This window comes from Ahaetulla prasina, chromosome 3, assembly GCF_028640845.1.
Source record: "Ahaetulla prasina isolate Xishuangbanna chromosome 3, ASM2864084v1, whole genome shotgun sequence".
In the NCBI taxonomy this organism is placed as follows: Eukaryota; Metazoa; Chordata; class Lepidosauria; order Squamata; family Colubridae; genus Ahaetulla; species Ahaetulla prasina.
The window spans coordinates 27,584,884-27,605,868 of NC_080541.1; the positions used below are offsets into that span (position 1 = coordinate 27,584,884).

The window sequence follows — 20,985 nt, forward strand, 5'->3', positions numbered from 1 at the left end:
GAAACAATCATTTTTATTGATTGATATATATCTTCATGCAAGCTGCACGCTGATTATGTGCAGGACAAATCCCTCGGATAAAATTAACCCTGTAGACCTCTACCCAGCCTTTCTCTCTGCAGGCAAGAAAATCTGGCCTGCCCCTTATAGTGCCAGAAAATACCTTTTTAATGATTTATGTCATAGCTTAAAATCTTGCCAATGCATCATTACAGTCCTCTCCCTTCCTTAGCTAGCCCTCATCATGAAGTCAGGGCCAAGTGAAACATGTTTCAAAAAGCAAAATGCCCAAACTATGTGATTTAAACAGGAAAAGAGATGGGGTGTGGAATACAGAATGCACTCATTTAATTGGTGATTAATTTACTGAAACAATTTTCCTGTCCCCCCTACCCTCTACAAGTACCAAGTTCTGATGTGATAACAACCTCAGCTCAACATAAGAGAATTTAGAAAGGGTGTTATGAGAAAATTAAGTTAACAGGAACAGCCTTAATGCATTTTTGCAGTTAAAATCAGCTATTAATAGCACATCACTTATACTGTATCAATTAATCCTGGAAAAGTACATTTGAAGAACAAATAGGTAATCCTCATTTAGCAAGTACAATTGGGACCGTCAACTAAGGGAAGTGGTCTCTAAGTGAAGCCACAATTTCAGTTTTCCTTTGCTCTAGACCTGTGGAGGTCGTACTTTTTTAAATTTATATTTCATACTTGTAATAATTAAAATTAATGTGTTAATTTAAATATCAAATTAATTTCTAATCCATTTTATTTAAAAAAGATCCCTATCAAATGTTGTCAGTCAAATAAATATGGATACCGTAACAGTTTAAAACACATACTCTAATATCTATTATTAATCCAAATTGTTTACATCTAAAATAAAGGTGGGGAAAAAAATAAAATATACTGTAATTTAAACACTAGTTTGACTCTTCAATCTGAATGCAACTTGGCAAATGAACTTTATCTGACACAGATGAAAAAAACTGTTGTCCTTTAACATACTTGGAAATGTGTGTTTTTGAACCTTGACAAGAATTCACCCCCAGACCCTGGGATATGTTCAATGTAGTATTTTTTATGACTGAATGGCCCTATGAAACAATAATCCTTTTTTAAAAAACTGTATTTTGAACTGAGTTCCAGTTCCATCCTTGGAAAATACCTAGCTTGCTACAAGTAATTATTGAATTTTACAATCAAGCATCCCATAATTACTTTTGATCAATTATGTTCATACATGTGATATGCACACTGACTGAATGGAATAAAGACTTAAGAGATCCCTACTTTGCCTGGATTGATGGTATTCAATATCAAACACTTCAATACATCTTAGATTTATTCAATCAAAAATAGCATTTCATATTCACTGGATTTACACAGGAAAGACTTGAGTGACAGAATCGTCAAGTTAAGAGATGCAATGAGACTATTCCATTTAAACAGCTGCTTGCAGTGTCCTACAACAGATCCATTTTGGAACTTATTATGTGTATTAACTCAATTTTGAGATAACTCAATTTTGAGACATTCTCAGATAGTCATTCTTTTGAACTACGTTCCTATTGCATGGAAATTGGCATTTGGACAAAGAATGTGGAGAAAGCACAAAGGCATTTTTTAAAAAATGAAGTAAAGCTGTTTGCTGTGGAGGAATGGGCAAAAATTCCTACGCAGCAAGCAAGTTATAGGAAAAGGGTGGTTGTAGTTATTGCAGCTAAATAGTTATGAATTTAAGGCAGTAATTACTTTTCCACACCAGCACGTTGCATACAACTCCCTTTTTCTCCCTCCATAGAAAGCATATTTAAGTTATGCACAAATTCAGAAAATCTGAAAGGAAACAAATGCTTTTTCACAATATTTGAAAAGTTCCAAATGAAAAGAAAGCATTACTTATTCTCCCTAAAGCCCTTCTACACTGAAAGGCCAGCAACAGAATCAATAATAAACACAATTTGCTGTAAAGTGGGAATCCATTAGTAAGGGCATGAAAGAAATTCAATGTCTGACCATCCCCTTGAGTATATTTTTCTATATATTTTCAGATAGGAGCATAATAAAATCTCTAGAACCGGTCAATTTTGAAGAGAACCCAAGTAGGCAAAGTGCCTACTAAAGCCAGTTTGGCATGAATTCCATTTTGTTCTCGCCTCTTGCCATCTTTTATCTTTAATTAATTTTATTGTAATTTCTTTTGATTGCTGTGAATTGGGTGGCATGCAAGCTTAATAAATGAGCTTTATATTTTTAAAAAAATTGTCTTCATTTATCTAAACAAATGGAGGAGCCATTTCAAGTACAGGTTAGAATCAAGCAGCATGAAAGTAATTCTACCAATAAGGCTTCACTTAAAGGTGGTACTTAATCCATAAAGTTCACTTACTATTTTTCTACTATTTTATGAATCAGTGCTGCAGTCATATTAATATTATTGTGCAATACAACATATCCAGCTGAATATTACTTGATCATTGTGGTGAACTTTTAAGTCTGATCCATAGTTCATGTTCCATAGGCGATTCCTGTTTTGCACAAGTCTTGTAGATTTCCACAAGTGCAATAAATAATCCTGCATTATCACTTGTTTTTTACATAAAGTTATGGCTTAAACATTTGCTCTACCAGGTCTGAAGAGACTAATGTTCAATTGAATTTACTCTTTATTAGCTGCAGTGACTTTTCATCATAGAAGCAATAAATAGAAATCTTATATTTTTTATAAAACATATCATTCAAGGTAGCAGCTTTTACTGACATGAAACCACTGTTAACATAATTGAGGCATTTAAAATTAACTTTTAAGTCTGTGAGGACAAAATTTCAGTTATGGAGCTGGAGAAAAAGATCTATCATCATCGATTATCCTTCTTAAGCTTTATGACTGAGTGATCTGTAGGGCCTCCAACATGTCTTCTACAGCTTTCAGTGAATACTTGGTCTCTTTCTTACTACGGCCAGCATACTATGCAAAACAAAAGCAAGAAAGTAGATTTTAAAAAACACGTGCAAATAAAGTACAATAGTCAAAGTTTCAACAGGTTTCAATAATTACAAAAAGCTTAGTTATTTATTTAAAATTCATTTGAAATATACTTCAGCAAAATTTGATTATAAAGGAATAAATGTTAAGCTCTACATTTAAAAAGGGATGTGGTGGCTCAGTGGCTAAGACACTGAGCTTGTCAGTCGAAAGGTCGGCAGTTTAGCGGTTCAAATCCCTAGTGCTGTAACGGTGAGCTCCCATTACTTGTCCCAGCTTCTGCCCACCAAGCAGTTCGAAATCACATAAAAAATGCAAATTGAAAAATAGGGACCACCTTTGGTGGGAAGGTAACAGCATTTGTGCGCCTTTGGCGTTTAGTTATGGAGGCCACTTGACCACAGAGATGTCTTTGGACAGCGCTGGCTCTTTGGCTTTGAAACGGGAGATGAGCACCGCCTGCTAGAGTTGGGAACGACTAGCACATATGTGCGAGGGGAACATTTACCTTTTACTTACATTTAAAACTGTTTAAACATTTTAAAATGATTACCAGAGTGAGGAGTGGGGCAGTAAAAAAACAGGCAAGAAATTGACTGTGATCATAGCATTCATACTTTACTCTCCCAATTTTCTGAGAATGGATGAATTTTATTTTATCTATGTAACTGTAATATATTCTCATATGTTAATAAGTGCGTGTGTAATATAATATATTCTCATATGTTAATAAGTGTGTGTGTGTGTGTGTGTGTGTGTGTGTGTATTTCTTTAATTAAAGTTGCCCTGAATAATAGACTTTCTGATTGGTATGTTTGTTTTCTCGTAATTAATTTATTAAACATCTCATTAACCATTGACAAAAGGTAATATTACATTTGAAACAAAATTAAACTATTAATCCGCTTTTGACCTTCTGAATATTTTTTAAACTTGAGGAATCTTGATTCTATAGCCTAAGATTTCAAAGAAAATAAGAGGAAACCAAAAGGTTACATTGCAATAGCCCTCTCTACTCGCTTCAGAAATTGACTAGATCCTAGATCAGTTTAAGGGAAAATAAAGCTGACTGCCAAAATGCATTCAGAAATCTTTAATTTATTCTATCTTTAAATACATTAAAAGAAATATAAGGTATTAAAAAGGTCCATTGAATGGCATTGGCATGATTGAAATAATAATATGCTACATTTTATTCTGGTGCTACACAAACAGACACAGAAATCTTCGATATAATTTACCCAGCTGTATTTTAGTTTATTACATTATGTTTAATTACACCACTGTAACTATACTTTTTCTCTCATACAGCTATACCAATAGTATATACGGCTGGTGAAGACATGCCTCTAAATTATATAAATTCTGTAATTTGGCATGCTCTTTAGGTGAGATGTTTGTGTGTGCTTTAAATCTATACCATATGGCTACAAAGACACATCTGAGAATGCTCCGACATCTCATTAAATTACAGGAAACATTGGCAAAACAGCCCATTATTATCAACTTTTCATGAGTGTAAGAGTAATCCTGTACAATCTGATCAAGGGTTATAGAATCCAACATTCTACTATGCAATAGCTAATAAAGTATTTTTAAGAGGCCAAGAAGCAAGATTTGAGGGTAAAAAGATACACCCTGCTCATTTTACAGCAATTGGTACTGTAAAATAGATTATACTGCCTTACCAAAGGTAGTATGTTCAGTTCAACCATTCGTCTAGGGCAGGGGTGTCAAACTCGATTTCACTGAGGGCCACATCAGGGTTGTGTTTGACCTTGGAGGAGAGGCGTGGCCAGGGTGGGCCTGGCCAGCTCACCATCATTCATGTTGAGGATGCCTATGGTGGCCCAAGCACTCTGCCAGAGAAGGGGCATTGGTTCTTACCTGAGATGCACCTTCTCGTTCGGTGAAGACAGCGGCCAGGATGGGTGATGCTCTCCGTTCAGATTGGTGGACTGAGCCTGACAAAGTTGTTAAGTCCCGCCTCTGTTGCCGGGGAACCCAGCTTTTGGCGAAGACGATGAATCAGACTCGACACGTCGAGAAAAAAAGGTAAGTAGGAGAAAGGCAAGAGACAGATCAGACAAGGAAAAGGGTGGGACTGGCCGGCGTCTTCACCGAGCGAGAAGGTGCATCTCAGGTAAGAACCAATGCCCTTCTCCGTATTGGTGAAGACAGCGGCCAGATGGGACATACCAAAGTCCCCATGTCCCCACTACGGGTGGGTCTCTGGCTGATCTGATGGCTCTCCCCTGATAACCACTTGCTGCAGGACCCTACGGCCAAAGGCCGCCTCCGAAGAAGCAAACTTATCCAGCTTGTAATGCTTGACAAAGGACGAAGGATTAGTCCATGTAGCCGCCCTGCAGATCTCCTGCAATGGCGCCTCGTAGCCCAAGCCCAAGTCGCCGCACTACGGGTTGAATGAGCCGTCACATGGTCGGGCCTTGAGTGGGATTGTAAATCATAGGCCTTAGCGATTGTCTGCCGTATCCACCTGCCAATGGTCGAAGACGTCACCTTAGTACCTAAGGAAAGAGGATTAAAGGAGACAAACAAAGACTCCGTCCTCACGAATGTCAGCTGTCCGTTTCAGATAGATACGTAGTGCCCGGCGAGCGTCCAGCGAATGCCAGCGGCGCTCAGATGGGTGCGAGGATGTGGACAAAATCAGGCAACACCACCTCCTGCATTCTGTGAAAAGATGTGTTTAGCTTAGGTACAAAGGCGGATCTAGGCAGGACAACACGGTCCACGTGAAACACGCAAAGGTCGCTCCGGACAGAAAGAGCCGCCAGTTCCGAAATTCTGCGCGGACGTGATCGCAACCAAGAAGGCAACTTTACAAGACAACAAGCGTAAACTGGTCTCCATAGCGGCTCATAAGGTGGTCCTGTGGCGAATTCAAAACAACAGCCAGGTCCCAGGTGGGATACCTATGCAATACAGGAGGGCACAGGTTAGTGGCTCCCCTCAAGAAGCGCTGAATGATTCGCTCCTGTGTCAAGGAAGAGAGATTCTTAGGAGTCAACACAGTAGCGAGTGCCGCCACCTGTCTCCGTAGAGTATTAGGGGAAAGCCCCCATTCCAAACCATCCTGTAAGAAGTTCACAACATGCGACACCGAGGCCCGAAGAGGTAGGATTCCAACACGGCTACTCCAAGAGCAGAAAGCCCGCCAAGTGGCAGAATAAATCCGTTGAGTGGAAGGTCTATGAGAAGCCTGAATAGTTCGGATTGCGCCTAGTGAGATGTTGTCCCGTCTCAAAGTGCGCCGCTCAATCGCCAAGCGGTCAGTTGTATCCAGTGTGGATCCGGATGAACCACTGCCCCCTGGCTGAGAGAATCGACGGTTGGAGGTATCCGCCAGGGAGGAGCTATCGACAGAGACACCAGATCGGCGAACCATGACCTCCGTGGCCAATGAGGTGCTAGAAGGATGATCTCCGCCCGTTCGTCCACCACCTTGCGTACCACCTTCGCTAGGAGAGGGATGGGTGGGAAGGCGTAGAGCAGACCCGTCGGCCACGGGCTGCGAATGGCATCGACGCCTTCTGCTCGGGGAGATGGAAACCGTGTGTAAAAGCGCGGGAGTTGAGCGTTTAAGTGAGTCGCAAAGAGATCCACTGTCGGAATGCCAAAGCGTGCCGTCAGGGTCCGGAAAAGCGCTGGGTGTAGACGCCATTCCGAGGGGTCGATGGTCTGGCGACTCAACCAGTCCGCCTGCACATTGGCAGTTTCGGATATGTGTTCCGCCATTAGTGACTGAAGGTGGCGTTCTGCCCAAAGACCCAATCTCATGGCTTCCCTCATTAAGGATCGGGACTTGGTGCCCCCTTGGCGATTTATGTGCGCCTTTGTGGCAATGTTGTCTCTGAGCACATGCTCGCCCGATACTGTTTGTTGAAATCGACGGAGGGCTAGGTACACGGCTCGAAGTTCTAGCCAATTGATGTTGTGCCGTAGATCATGGGCCATCCACGTGCCCTGCGCCAAGTCCGACTCGAAGTGGGCTCCCCAGCCAGAGAGACTGGCATCTGTCATTACCACCAAGCGTTGTGGAGCATGAAAGAACCCTCTTGGTCAGAGCCGGCGACCGCCACCAGTTGAGAGATCTGAGGACATCCTGTGGAACCCAGACCTTGGTCGAAGATGACCCTCTGTCTGCCTTCTGGAATGGCAAAAGAAACCACTGAAGGTCCCTAGCGTGCAGCCTGGCCCAAGGGGTGATAGAAATGGAAGAAATCATCTTCCCTAGGAGTTGGGAGAGTAGAAAGAGAGAAACCTTACGCTCCCGTTGTACCTTGCAGGCAAGCTCCCACAAACTATTCTGACGCTCCTGGGAGAGATATACCCTGCCCTCAATAGAATCAATCACCGCCCCCAAATGAAGTATACGGGTTACCGGAGTCAACTGACTCTTTTCTCTATTGACAGTAAACCCGTGATCTGCCAAACAGTGCAGTGTTATACGCAAATCCCTAAGGGCCCCCTGAACCGAGGTTGACAAAATAAGAATGTCGTCCAGGTAACACTGAAGACGAATTGCTTGGGATCGGAGGGAGGCCGCCAACGCAGCCAGCAGTTTAGTGAAACACCTCGGAGCTGAAGACAGCCCGAAAGGCAAGGCCGAATACTGGTAATGCACCCCTGCATAACAAAACCGTAAAAACTGTCTATGAGCGGGCGAATAGGGACATGCAAATGCGCCTCAGTAATATCTATTGAAGTGAGGAAGTCGCCCTTCCTGGCGCCGTCTAGAATAGATTGTAAAGACTGCATTTTGAACCTTCTATAGACTATGTATTGGTTCAAAGCGTTTAAGGTCGAGGATAGGTCTCCACCCACCAGATGATTTGGGAACAAGAAACAGAAGAGAATAGAATCCTAGGCCATGTTGGTCCTGTGGTACCTTCTGAATAGCGTTTATGAGTAGAAGGTGTTGAATAGCAGCCTCCATGAGGATCTTTTTTGTTACGTCTCTAGAAACCGGGCAGCGAATGAAGAATTGTGGGGGAGAAGAAAGAAATTCCAATGATAAACCAGATCTGACCGTATCCCTGACCCAGCAGTCAGATGTAGTCTCGTCCCAATGGTCGGCATAAAGAGTTAATCTGCCGCCAATGGGCGAACTACTATGGCAGTTAACGTCGGCGTCGGATAGGACGGCTTCCTCCCCCTCGAAAGGGCCGTCTATTCATATCGGTCTACCGCGAAAGGACCTGTCGTGTGACCCCGTTGCCTAGAAACATATGATCCCTGAAAGCGGAATATCCAGCCCCAGTCGGATCCCGAGCGGAAGGCGATTAGAAAGTGGAGTGAATCGAGACTCCCTCGGCGCTGGACCGATGGCAAAATCTTTCTTTTGTCTTTGGTTTCTATTAGCAGTGGCTCCAAACCATCCCGAACAACTTTTCCCCAAAGGGGTGGATGCCAGCGCCACTTATGGCGGGTGTCCGCTTGCCAATTCGTAGCCAGATCATGCGGCGAGCAGCAACTGCAGGCGACATGGTTCGAGAGGCAAACCTGGCGGAATGTAAAGTGGCATCCGCTGAGAATTGTATGGCTGCCACGACCTTGTTGAGGTCCTGTTGGATTCTGATATCGTCCGGTGGCAATTTCTCTTGTAGCTCCTTGAGCCAGAGCAAAGTGGCCCTATTGAAAAAGGATGCAGTGGCCGCAGACCGAATGGCCCAAGCGGCCCCTTGGTGAGCTCGTTGTAACACTTGATCCGTGCGCCGGTCATCAGGACGCAAGGCCTCTTCAGGGTGTCCAGGTATAGCAGAAACTGCGAAAGAGGCCACTATTGGGGCGTCAACCGTAGGTGGTTGCATCAAAGAAGCCAAGTCAGATGCCACGTTGAAGTGACGTCGGTCTGTTGACGAAGGGAGTGGGGGTGAGGTTGGAGCGACCACTGTCTCTTAACAACGTCCACAAAAGGCGAGGGGCGGAATAGTGTCCAAGGCTCGATCAGGTTCGGAAAATAGAGAAGCAGCGGGCCCCTGCGATGGAATGGATGATACCTCGCCGCTGGTGCATGAAGTTGAGTCACCTTTATGGCCTTGAAGAGCAGAGATTTAAATAAATTAGGCGGAAAAAGGCCTGTAAATGCCGGCTGGTCAGGGGCCATACCCTCATCGTCAGAGAGGTCCATCGCACGGCGGTCAGTTTCCTCCAATGCAGAAGGCTCAGTAAGAATAGAATCATTGGGGGAATCCGGGTCATCATAGGAGTGAGAGTCATCCTCCCCCTGATCAAGATGTCGGTTAGAAGCTGCAGAGCGGTCTGAGGTAACTCTGGAGGAGTGGCGAAGGCCCGCTTGAATGCCTTGTTGAATAGCTTGGGCAATCATGGCTTGTATGTCGCCAGAGGAGGGAGCAGAAATGCCCACAGTTTGGTTAGTGGTAAGAGCCACTGGATCGAGCTCCCTTCTTACTGCCTCTGGTTCCAGTAAATTGTCGCCACTAATTGGCTGTTCAGCAGGCAAATTAGAGGCTCCACCCCAGAGATTAGCAATAGATATTGGTAAAAGATCACCTTGCAACGACACCTGATCAATAGATACGGTGCTGGGGGAACCAGTTGGGCGTGACCCTGATTGGAGGAACGAACCTGAGCAGAGGATTTAGATGCTGCCTTATCACAGATTTTGCGCAGGGCAAGATCGCTGTTTTCATGTCTACTGACAGCCCTCGAACCAGATTTACTTGGTCTTGGCTTAATAGTGGGCGCTGTATATGCGGTCAGCTGGCAGTGCTGGGTCACGCTCCTGCATAGATGGTATCTCCCTGCTGGGAGAGTCAGAGTCATTAGCTCTCCTAGATTTACTTAAGGCTTTGGGCATGCTTGAACTATAAAGCAGGATGGCCAAATAAAGGGACAATGTAATTAAGGCAGGAAGAGCTTAATATATGGTTAGTCTTGAATGGCAAGTAGGCAAGTTTTCCTCTCCTTATGCTTGAAAGGTTGGAGCTCAGCGCTCCTATTAGCAGGCAGCCCACTCCAGGCAATTAATTAGCTGAAAGTATTTGTAAATTGCAGCTAAGTACTGAAAGGCTGTTGCCACAATAATGGGGAGTGCAATTGCAGGCTATAAACAACGTAGCCAACTTGTGAAGTAAAAATGCCTGCTAAGGTCGGAACTCAGCGTTCCTGTGAAATTGGCTCAGCCGATGTGAAAAAAATAGGCGCGAAAATTGCAGCCGTTTGAAAATGGCGCCATGAAAAGGAAAAGAGCGCGAGCTGCAAGGAAAATAGCGCCGGCTTGCTGGCCAATTCCGGCGATCACGGCCAGAAAAAGGAGGAAAGTGTTGCCAGTGAAAGGCAACACTAGAAAAGACGAGGAAGCCTAAAATAGCTCTGCTAAACTCCTCCGAGCAGAAACCGTGCTAGCCGCTCTGCGCTGCCAATACACAACTGTCAAAACTTAAAAGAAAGGCAAGCAGCTTCCCTCCGGCCGTGGGAGCGTGAAAACTCCACCGCCCCCCCGCGGCTTTAATCCTTGGATCGTTAAGCTTCCCACCAGTTTCTGTCAGGGGGAAAACAATGGGAAAAGGTTCTTTAGTAAAAGAACCTTCCTGTCAGCTGCGGGGCCCCAGCCCAGGGCAACAAATATTGTCACCTGCGGGGACTTTGACAAACCAAAAAATAAAAATAAAATAAAAATAAAACTCACAAGTCCAAAGATACAATCACAAGTCCAGAGAATAGATCGAATACAGTCCAAAGTCAAACCGGAATATTGGTGAAAATATTAGTTAGAATGAAGAGAAACTCTTGACGTGTCAGTCCAGACTGACGGACTGAGCCAAAAGCTGGGTTCCCCGGCAACAGAGGCGGGACTTAACAACTTTGTCAGGCTCAGTCCACCAATCTGAACGGAGAGCATCACCCATCCTGGCCGCTGTCTTCACCAATACGGAGAAAAGGGGCTCCCAGGCTCCATTTTCAGCTGCAACAGCCTCCTGCAAGCCTCTGACAGCAAAAACGGAGCTCGGGAGGACTGCTCCATTTTTGCTGGCAGAGACACCGTGTGTTGTGGTGTGGGCCAATCCTTCACTTTTTCCAGGGAGGCCCCACAGGCCAGATCTAAGCACCCCACAAGCTGGATCCGCCCCCAAGCCTCGAGTTTGACACCCCTGGTCTAGTGACTGTTTGAAGTTATGATGGTGCTGGAAAGAAGCAACTTAAAAGTGGCCCCCACACTTGTGACTATTGCAGTGTCCCTGTGGTCACATCATGAGCCCAGTGCTTAGCCACCAGCCTGGATTTCTGCCAACTGCAGTATCCGGTGGTAATAGGAACATCATTTCTGATTTTCCCAGCAAGCTTCCAACAAGTAAAGTCAATAAGGAAGCTGGAAGGAGGTCTCAGGTTGCAGGTCTCACTTCATGGCCAATTGAAAAAGGATAGTAAAATTGGATATGGTCCCATGATGTCTCGCCTAACGTCTGTACTACTTACTGGTGAATTTTCCAGTCCCTATTCTGGTTGTAAGCTGAAGACTACCTATATTTTATAATGTACAGGTAGGTCCCGATTAGTGCAATTAACGAATCCTATGAAATGATTGGATTATTCAAACATGCACTGTTCAAAATGATATTTCTATGGAAAAATACGGTAATTGGTTCCAGCTCAACAGAAAAAGGCAATGCAAATTTTTAAACATAAATTTTAATGTATGTATTAATAAATTAATACAGTGAAGGATAAAAAATGTACTTGGAATTTAAATGTATAGTTAACCAAGTCACAGAGTAGTTATAGAAAGCAAAATAAAAACAAAAAAATCCACTGTAGATTTACATATTTCAACATCTCATCCTATTTTAGTGGTGCTATGACCATGTTAAAGGTAAAGGTAAAGAAAGGTTCCTCTCGCACATATGTGCTAGTCGTTCCCGTCTCTAGGGGGCGGTGCTCATCTCTGTTTCAAAGCCGAAGAGCCAGCACTGTCTGAAGACGTCTCCGTGGTCATGTGGCCAGCATGACTCAACGCCAAAGGCGCATGGAACGCTGTTACCTTCCCACCAAGATGGTCCCTATTTTTTCTACTTGCATTTTTACGTGCTTTCGAAACTGCTAGGTTGGCAGAAGCTCACCCCATTACACGGCAGCACTAGGGATTCGAACCGCTGAGCTATGTTAATATCACTTAATTATATAAAACTTTTGCTGTAATGTAATGACGAGACTCGTCTTTTACAATTTTTTGTGTCATCAAGTCAATTTTTGAATCCTGGCAGCAGCTGCATGGAAAAATCCCTGCACCCATTTTTCTGTGCATACATGAATGATTCAAATCTAACCTATTATCGGTAGATTTATTTACTTCCTTAAAATTTCAGTTCTTGTTCAATCCTCCTTACTTAAAAAAGGGGGAAAACAGGAACACTTCTTTGTTCTGCTCACAAGGTGGCAACCTTTAGCAACAGAGAAGTTTCAAAGAAACAATACCTACATTCTCAGTCCATTTGCTGGGTTTTTAGGTTTTTAGTAGCTTTAAATACATATGGACAAGGCAAATCACATGGTGCACTCAGGTCAAGCAGAGTTTGGTATTTGTTCAGCAGGTTTTTTTTTATGGCATCTTTTATAAGGGTAGGGTGTAAACTTGATATTCAGGCCAATCTCTCATTTATGTAATTTTATCCCACGTATTTAAATTCCCCTTGCAGTTTTTAGCTAGATATGGTATCTGTCACTTTTCAGTTAAAATACAGCTGAAGTATGCAATATATCATAAATACATGAAGTCACAAAGAAATGCTGACATTTGTTTTAAATATGTTTTAGTTGAGTAACAATGCAACTGTTCTGTTAAGTATCAACTGAAAGAGGAGCCAGTTAATGATAATTTTGATTCACTTCCAACGTAACTTCCCAATAGCTTTGGAACTGAACCATAAAGTTAGAAAACATAAACTGCATTTTATAATTTATACTGCTTAATTTAGAAATAAACTAAAAGTATAAGGAACTCTTAGTATCTACAGAACTGAATTTTAGCAGCAGGTTTACAAATTGCTGATATTATTTTAATGTCAGTTTCATAAAGATACCTTTTATCACTAAGGAAACTGATTTTCATTTTATGAAATTATGTGCTTAGCATTTAACCTTTATTAACATAAAATCAGAGCATCCATTGTCAATGATTAAGAATGGACCAATTAGCCCAAAGCAGTAGGCTATTTTATAAACGATGATAATCTTCTTACCTTTCCAACTAATGCCAACCATTGAAGATATTTGTAGCAATATAGCAATAGCACTAAGACTTATATACCCCTTTATAGTGCTTTACAGCCCTCTCTAAGGTTTACAGAGTCAGCATATTGCCCCCAACAATTTGGGTCCTCATTTTACCCACCTCGGAAGGATGGAAAGCTGAGTTGAGTCAACCTTGAGCTTGGTGAGATTTGAACTGCCAAATTGCAGGCAGCTGGCAGTCAGCAGAAGTAGCCTGCAATACTGGACTCTAACCACTGTGCCACCGCGGCACATATTTTTTCAATATGAAGAAATACTGTGTACAGGGTGCAAAATATTGATACTAAGATGCTCAAAACCAAGAATGCTGGACTGTAATCATCTTCACATACTCAACAACTAGGCGGCATTACAAATCAACCAAACAAGCATTCCATGCATTATTCACAATTTATTATGTGCTATTAAGTTGTTGTCAATTCCCAATTACTATAAAGATTTTCTCAATGACAAACTGTACCTGCATCCATTTATTTTGTTGTTTGTCCTCTTCTTCTCTTTCTTTTCCCTTTCTCAGAATTGGAGTCTTCTCCAGAGAACTTTGTCTTCACATAATGCCTTCAAAGTAGGATAATTTGAGCCTGATCATTTGAGTCCGGAGTGAGACCTCTGGATTGATTTGTTTGATGATCCATTTATTTTATTTATTTATTTTTGTCTGTTCACAGAATTCTTAGAAGTCCTCTCCAACATGAAAATTCAAAGGCGTCAATACTCTTCCTATCTTGCTTCTTTAAAGTCCAACCGTCACTTCCACTGAGTGTTACAGAAAATACCACAGCTTGAACAATTCTGATCTTGGTAGATGTAGACACATCACATCACTGGAAATATCTTTTCCAATGACTCATGGCTGTTCTATCAAGTGCTAGTCTGTGGTTCCAAGGGTTCTTTTTTAAAACGCAACAGGATTTCCTTTGTTTTTGCCTGTTTGGGTGTTTTACTTCTCATCCTAGAAGTTTCTTCCGTTCTGACTGAACTTGATGTAGATTATTGTTTCTTTTTCCAATTTCCACATCTTCTTCCAATCCAGTTTTGTTTAATATACTTTCAGAAAAAAGGTTGAATAAATAGGGGGAAAGTACACAGGTTTGTTATATTCCTTTGCTAACCTGAAGCCAGGCTGTTTTGCCATGTTCTGTCCTTACTATGGCTTACTGGCCTATATATAAATTGCTCATGAGAACAATGAGATATTCTAGAATTCCCATTTTTTGTGATCACTTTTTATAGACTGATGTGATTTACACAGTTGAATGCCTTTCGATAATCAATGAAGCACACATAATGACTTCTTTTTGGTATCATTTGGCTTTCTCAATCTAACATGCATCAGCAATGTTTTCCTCCACCTTTTCTAAAATCAGCTTGAATATCTAGTATCTTTTTCTATGTAAGGCTGTAATCTGTGTTGGATGATACTAAGCACTATTTAGCCAGCCTGTGAAGTTACAAATATTGTACAATAGTTTGCACACCCCATTAAGTCTTCTGTTTTTTGGTATTTGAATGTAAATTGACTTTCTTCAATTTATTGGCCACTTTGTTGTTCTCCAGATAAGCTAACATAGCTTGCTTAGAAATTTCACTGGTTCTTCTGTTGCTTGCCATATTTCTGAAGGTAGTGGTGATGACTGCAGTGCTGATCTAACTTTAACTGCTAGTAGCAAAGATTCTTATAAGAAGGGAACATCTTCTAATATATTTGGGATGTTGACATATCTACTGTACAGTATTACAGTACACTGCTTTCACCTTTATTTGAGCTCCTTTGAATTGGTTACTATCTACCGTATTTTTCAGACTATAAGACACACTGGACTATAAGATGCACAGGAGGAAAAAAATAGTTTTTGGCTTCCGCACATCAGATTTTCGCCCTCCCAGGCCCCCAGAAACACCCTGCAGTGCTCCACATGGTGCGTTTTCACCCCAAACGGGCCTGATTTCACCAAAAACATGCCCAATTTTGACCTGCAAAGTATTTCTAGGGACCAGGAAGGGCGAAAACGTAACACAGGGAGAGCTTGGGAGCCCAAAAATGAGTTCGTTTTTGGCAAAAACAGGCTATGTGGAGCACTGTAGAGTGCTTCTGGGGGCCTCGGAGGGTAAAAATGTGATGCACAGAGGTCTTGGGAGCCCAAAATTGGGGACATTTTTGGCGAAAACGGGCCATGCGGAGCACTGCAGGTGCTGGGGAGGTCAAAAACGCAACGCATGGAGGGTTTGGGAGGCCAAAAATGCCCAATTTCGGTCTATAAGACACACCTAAATGTTCACCCACTTTTTTTTGGGGGGGGGGAGGTGCATCTTATACTATGAAAAATACGGTATCTATTAGTGTGCTTTACCCTACCAATTCAAGTTGCAACCCCCTTCTGAGTTCAGAGTTCTTTATAAAGCCTTTCCTTATTTTTCTAGGTCTGTTTCCATCTTCAAATATTTTCTTTTATCGGTATCATCAATGCCTTTACAGATGTTGTTATCATAATGGATCTTGTCTCTTCTAAGAACTGTTTTAAATTCTTTAAGTCCTTTTTTGAGGTTTTTGTCTTTCTTGTCTACTCTTCTTTGCAATTTTCCACAGTTTGTTCTTACATCTTTTTTTTTTCCTTCTTCCCTACTGGCAGATTCTTTTCACGTTTATCCCACACAGCTTCTTTAAGCTCATTCCACCATTCCTCCAATTTTCTATTAGTGAGCTTCAGGACTTCAAAGCAATTCCCAATGTTCTTCTTGAAAATGGTGGGCATATGTTCAAGATCATATTGTGGAAACTGACTGGCTTTCTTCTTTAGCTTAACTTGGAAACTGCATCTAAACAGTTTGTAATCTTTTCCACAGTCAGCACCTGGCCATGCCTTTGATAGTATAACTGTGCTCCTTTGTCTCCTTTTAACAATAATAAAGGCAATTTGATTTTTATATTCTCCATCTGGTGATTTCCATATACATAAATGTTATTTTGATTGCTTGGACACAGTGTTAGGTATTTGTTCACAATATAGTGTTAGGTATTTGTTCACAATAATAATGAAAATTATTATTTTCCATTTACAAATATACAAATCTAGTTAATCAAAGATTCTAGTCAGGGCTTTAAGACAAAAATACATCAGGGCAATGGACTGAACTGGGAGCTCACTGGGTGAAATTTGGAGCAGTTCATTGTCTCTCTGCCTGCAGAGTTGATGTAGATAAGATTAGGATACACTCCCAAGACAAAAGACCAAAGATAAATACAGTAAATACAATAATGTAACAAATAAACTAATAAAGCCTATTGGATACATTTAGTAAAGGACATTAAAAGTTAGCAAATAGCTTTGTATCTCATGAAATGTGGAAAAATAATTTCTAATGATGCAATGCTAGGGGAAAAAAATTAAAAAACAGGTAGGATGGATATTTTGTACCTCTTCAGTATGTCCTGTGGTAACAAAATAACATTCACATATTCAGAAATTAAATAATTTCTATTGTGTATTCATGATTACGCAAGAATGGTTTTTAAAAACTCTGCATTATATATAGATCATCACCCAAATATGCATGTCAATGTTTTTTTTATGATCATTTCCTTTTCTGTTCCATCAAGCTTTAAAAACTAATATATTATTAAAAAAATTATTGAGTTTAACAAAAACACTCACCTGGTAAGCTCTATTGATTTGGTTTGCAGCCCAACTAGCATATTTCATATTATCCTTTTTAACTTTTGCACTAGCCTTGGTATTGGAGGCAATATGGCTGGCAGACTAGAAGCACAACAAGAAACAAATCAGGAAGCAATTTTTGACAATTAAAATGGAAAATGGTTAAAACATTACAGTGAAACTATGTAACCAAATGGATTGAAAGGTATCTTGTCCTATCATCTATGCTGAAAAACTAATACTTTTTAAATCAGAATTCAGAATCAATAAATAAGTATTTTGATTCTGTTGGGACAAAAATCAGAGATATGGTACATTTGTCGACCAAAATACAAAAAAATAGCTTCTGAATTTCTTTGAATTTGTATTTTGAAAACAGTGTAGTTTGAAAAGCTCCCATATCATGGAACAACTTCTGAAACAAAGGTATTTATTTATTATATGGTTGCTCATTTGCCAAGTGACTCACAATGGTTCACAAGAGCTAAAAGCATCAACTGAATTACTTTGCATCACATCGGTGCTTTGACTTATGACCGACATGATTTATGATTGATTTCCGGTCCCAATTATGGTGATAAGTCAAGGAGAACCTGTAAACAATTATACATCTATTTCACAAGTATACGTCTCTTTCACTGTTTATACCCACTGTATTACTACAATGCAACAGGATTTATGGTTTTTTTTTAAAGAAAAGATATATTCATGCAATATTTCAGCTGTTTCATAGCTGAAAAGACATTTGGAAGTCAAAGCTATTCAAAGTCATCTTTCCAACAGATTGGTTTAAGGCAGGGGTAGTCTACCTTTTTATACCTACTGCCCACTTTTGTATCTCTGTTAGTAGTAAAATTTTCTAACTGCCCACCGGTTCCACAGTAATGCGTCGTGTATCGTCGTCCGTGCATGCCTCTCACGCATTATGGATTGGGTTGGGGGCGGGCGGCTACCAGCTCTGCTTGTCTGTTACAGCTGGGTAGTGTGAGGGGAGATGCGGAAGCTATTACGGGACGAGGCTTTTTTGTTTGCAGTCGCACTATAGCGCCATTTAGTTTCACTTATGTAACGTGAACTAAACTTACGCGCAGGCGATACAAATAGTATATTTTCAGAAATTTAAATTGTCATGGGGAATTTTATGAAAACCTAATGAAAATATTTTTAAATAATGCTATGAATTTTTTTTTAAAAAGTCAATTAAATTAAAAAAAAAGGAAAGTGCTTCAGTATTGACCAAACCCCTACCACCCACCATGAAAGCTGGAATGCCCATCAGTGGGCGGTAGGGACCAGGTTGACTACCACTGGTTTAAGGCAAACTACTGTATTTTTTGGAGTGTAAGACGCACCTTTTTCCCCCCAAAAAAGAGGGTGAAAATCTGGTGCGTCTTATACTCCGAATGTAGCACCATGCAGCTTCTCCAATGGAGGTTTCAGAGGCTGAAAGAAGCTTCAGAAAAGAAGCCTCCAAACAGAGCTTCAGAAAAGAAGCTCCCAGACAGAGCTTCAGAAAAAAAGCCCCAAACAGAGCTTCAGAAAAGAAGCTCCCAGACAGACATTCAGAGGCTTTTTTTCTGAAGTTCTGTTTTGGAGGTTTTCAGAGGCAGAAAATAGTTTTTTCTGAAATGGAGTTTCAGAGGCAGGGGAAAAAAAGCAAAAAAAAAAAAAAAAAAGCAAGGCACAGAGCTCACAATCAAGGAACCTGTTGCTAAAATCCACCTCTGGGAACAGCTGATTGGGGGCCAATCCACCTGCCAATCAGCTTTTTTCTTATTTTCCTCCCCAAAAACTAAGGTGCCTCTTATACTCTGGTGCGTCTTATACTCCGAAAAATACGATAATTTATCAGAAAATCTGCATATACTGTATTGTAGAATAAATTAACAATTTTATAGTGTGATTACGGCATCACCACAGTTCAATGCTGATACTGGCCAAATAATAACAAAATGCATATAAAATATAAATGCTGCTAATGCTAAGTAAATCTACATATTAGTAGAGAAGAACTGAGCCAATCCAGGCTTTTTCACAATAGATCTTAAAAATCTTTCTTCTTTTCTATTAGTAACTTTGGGAAAGATCAACTTTTCTACCTTCCCTTTCCAAATTTAAATAACAAGGCAAATTGTTTTTTGAACAAAAATGCAGTGCTTTCTGGACTTACCATGTAAAGACCAAACAATGCTCTCATGTTTCGGTTATTCAGTTTCAATGCCTGTGCAAAATATTTTCGGGAAAGCTCAAGGTTCTCAAGCCCTCCTTGAGTATATTTAACCTGTAAATTAAATGTTTCTTTTAATAGACTTTTTAAAGATGTCCTTTATCTTTTTAAAGATAAAACAATGTAATTATCACTTATTACATACATGGAAAAGTTACACAATTTTCCTCCCTAAAAAGAAATTTTTACCAGGTGAGATAGTTGAGACATTTGATGCTAGATATTTAATTCAGGCATTGTTGGGGATCCATTTGAAGACCTAGCTAGTAATTTTGACCTGTATTTACCAGTTTTCATTTTGCCTCTTATTTTTACGTTTAATTAATTAAACTCACTCCAGTTATTAATAGTTTTATTGTACTGCATACAAATATATAATATTAGTTTGGTTTAATATACAAGAAAGATATGTTTTCATGGGCTTTTCTTTTACAGATTGTAACAGATTAAAATCTTAATTAAAATTTAAGATTGAAAAAAATAATTTAAATGTATTATTTTTAAAAAAACTTTATAAATATATCCTCATTAAAACAGGAGAGGACAAACAAACAGGTTATGAAGATAGTGCCAACTGACCATTCCTTTGGGACAAATATAAACTGCTCCCAATATTCTAAAATACTCACTTCTGCAAACTGTTGGCAATACAAGTGGTTGTGAGGATTAGTCATCATGAGTTCCTCCAGACAAAAGGCAGCCTTTGCATAACTGAAGACAAAAGAGAAGTAAAGATTTGGGTATTTATTAGAGAATCAGGATGAAAACAATGTTAAAATTATTTGAACAAAAATAGATCATTTTTTTATAGAACAGGCAAAAGAAGAAAGTATTAAATGCAATTTAAATGACAAAGAAATTTCTGTGAGGAAGATTTTGCAAACTGGATAAGATTAGATTGGATTGGATTCGCTAAATCTTATCCACAAAAGAAATATTATTTCTTGGAGCATCTGCAGTTCAGAATATTACTGTAGATTTCAATTGGAAGTTCTGTTTAGCAAAAGGAAGAGTAATTTTTCAGATTTGTAAGTACCAAATTTCTCAATTCTCAAAGTTATAAAAAAAATGAAAAGTACTGTTTGGTATATAGTACTTTCATATACAATGTGGTTTTAAGTGATGCTTCATTATAGTACTTTATTCATGTAAACTAAATATGATCAATAATGTCAGTAAACTCATGTATTTTGAAGATTTAAATAGACATCTTTCAAACACATGCTTTTTATAAAAAAGATCCAACTTCTACAAGCTTTCAAGATCTGTGGCAATTGACTTCCAACATATGATAGCAAGAGAGAGTCCATGCTTAGTTGCTTCAGATTTACTACCAAACATGTATTCCAAACCCACATTTTGGGATGGGGGGAAACAGAACAAAATCCACAACTTTTATTACAAAATCAGACTTTAGTCTATCCCATAAAACCACACCTAAAAAACAAATGCAAACAAAGGAACTGCCGTAATAATATAACAAACCCACCAAAAAGCCTCCTTTGCTTGTTTAAGGCAACTTGATAACTATAATCTACAGTAATCAGAACTGAATTTCATTTGTATACCTTAACACATCCTTAACCCCTTGTGCTGCATTTACTGAACCCTAAAAATTCACAAGTTTCTCTGTGTTACTTATTGTAATCTGGTTTGGGGAGGAGTCAATGAAAAATGGGAAATACTGATTCCAGGGATCTTTGGTACTCGCTGAGCTTGGCTGCTTTCTTGCAGACGTTTCACCACCCAAATTAGATAACATCAGCAGTGCACTACTGATGTTCCCTAGTTTGAGTAGTGAAATGTCTACAAAACAGCCAAGTTCAGAA

General features: G+C 40.3%; 1 protein-coding gene across 3 annotated transcripts in view; it reads right to left on the reverse strand.

Moving 5' to 3' along the window:
* Positions 1 to 1,333: 1,333 nt before the first annotated feature.
* EMC2 (ER membrane protein complex subunit 2) overlaps positions 1,334 to 20,985 on the reverse strand; it is a 51,567-nt gene continuing 31,915 nt past the window's right edge. For all 3 annotated transcript variants that reach the window (XM_058175366.1, XM_058175367.1, XM_058175369.1), the window contains 4 exons: positions 19,786 to 19,867; positions 19,100 to 19,210; positions 16,927 to 17,031; positions 1,334 to 2,977 (listed from right to left, as the gene is read on the reverse strand). In XM_058175366.1, coding sequence (XP_058031349.1) covers positions 2,891 to 2,977; positions 16,927 to 17,031; positions 19,100 to 19,210; positions 19,786 to 19,867 — 385 coding nt within the window. In that variant the 3' untranslated portion in view covers positions 1,334 to 2,890. The remainder of the gene's footprint in view (positions 2,978 to 16,926; positions 17,032 to 19,099; positions 19,211 to 19,785; positions 19,868 to 20,985) is intronic.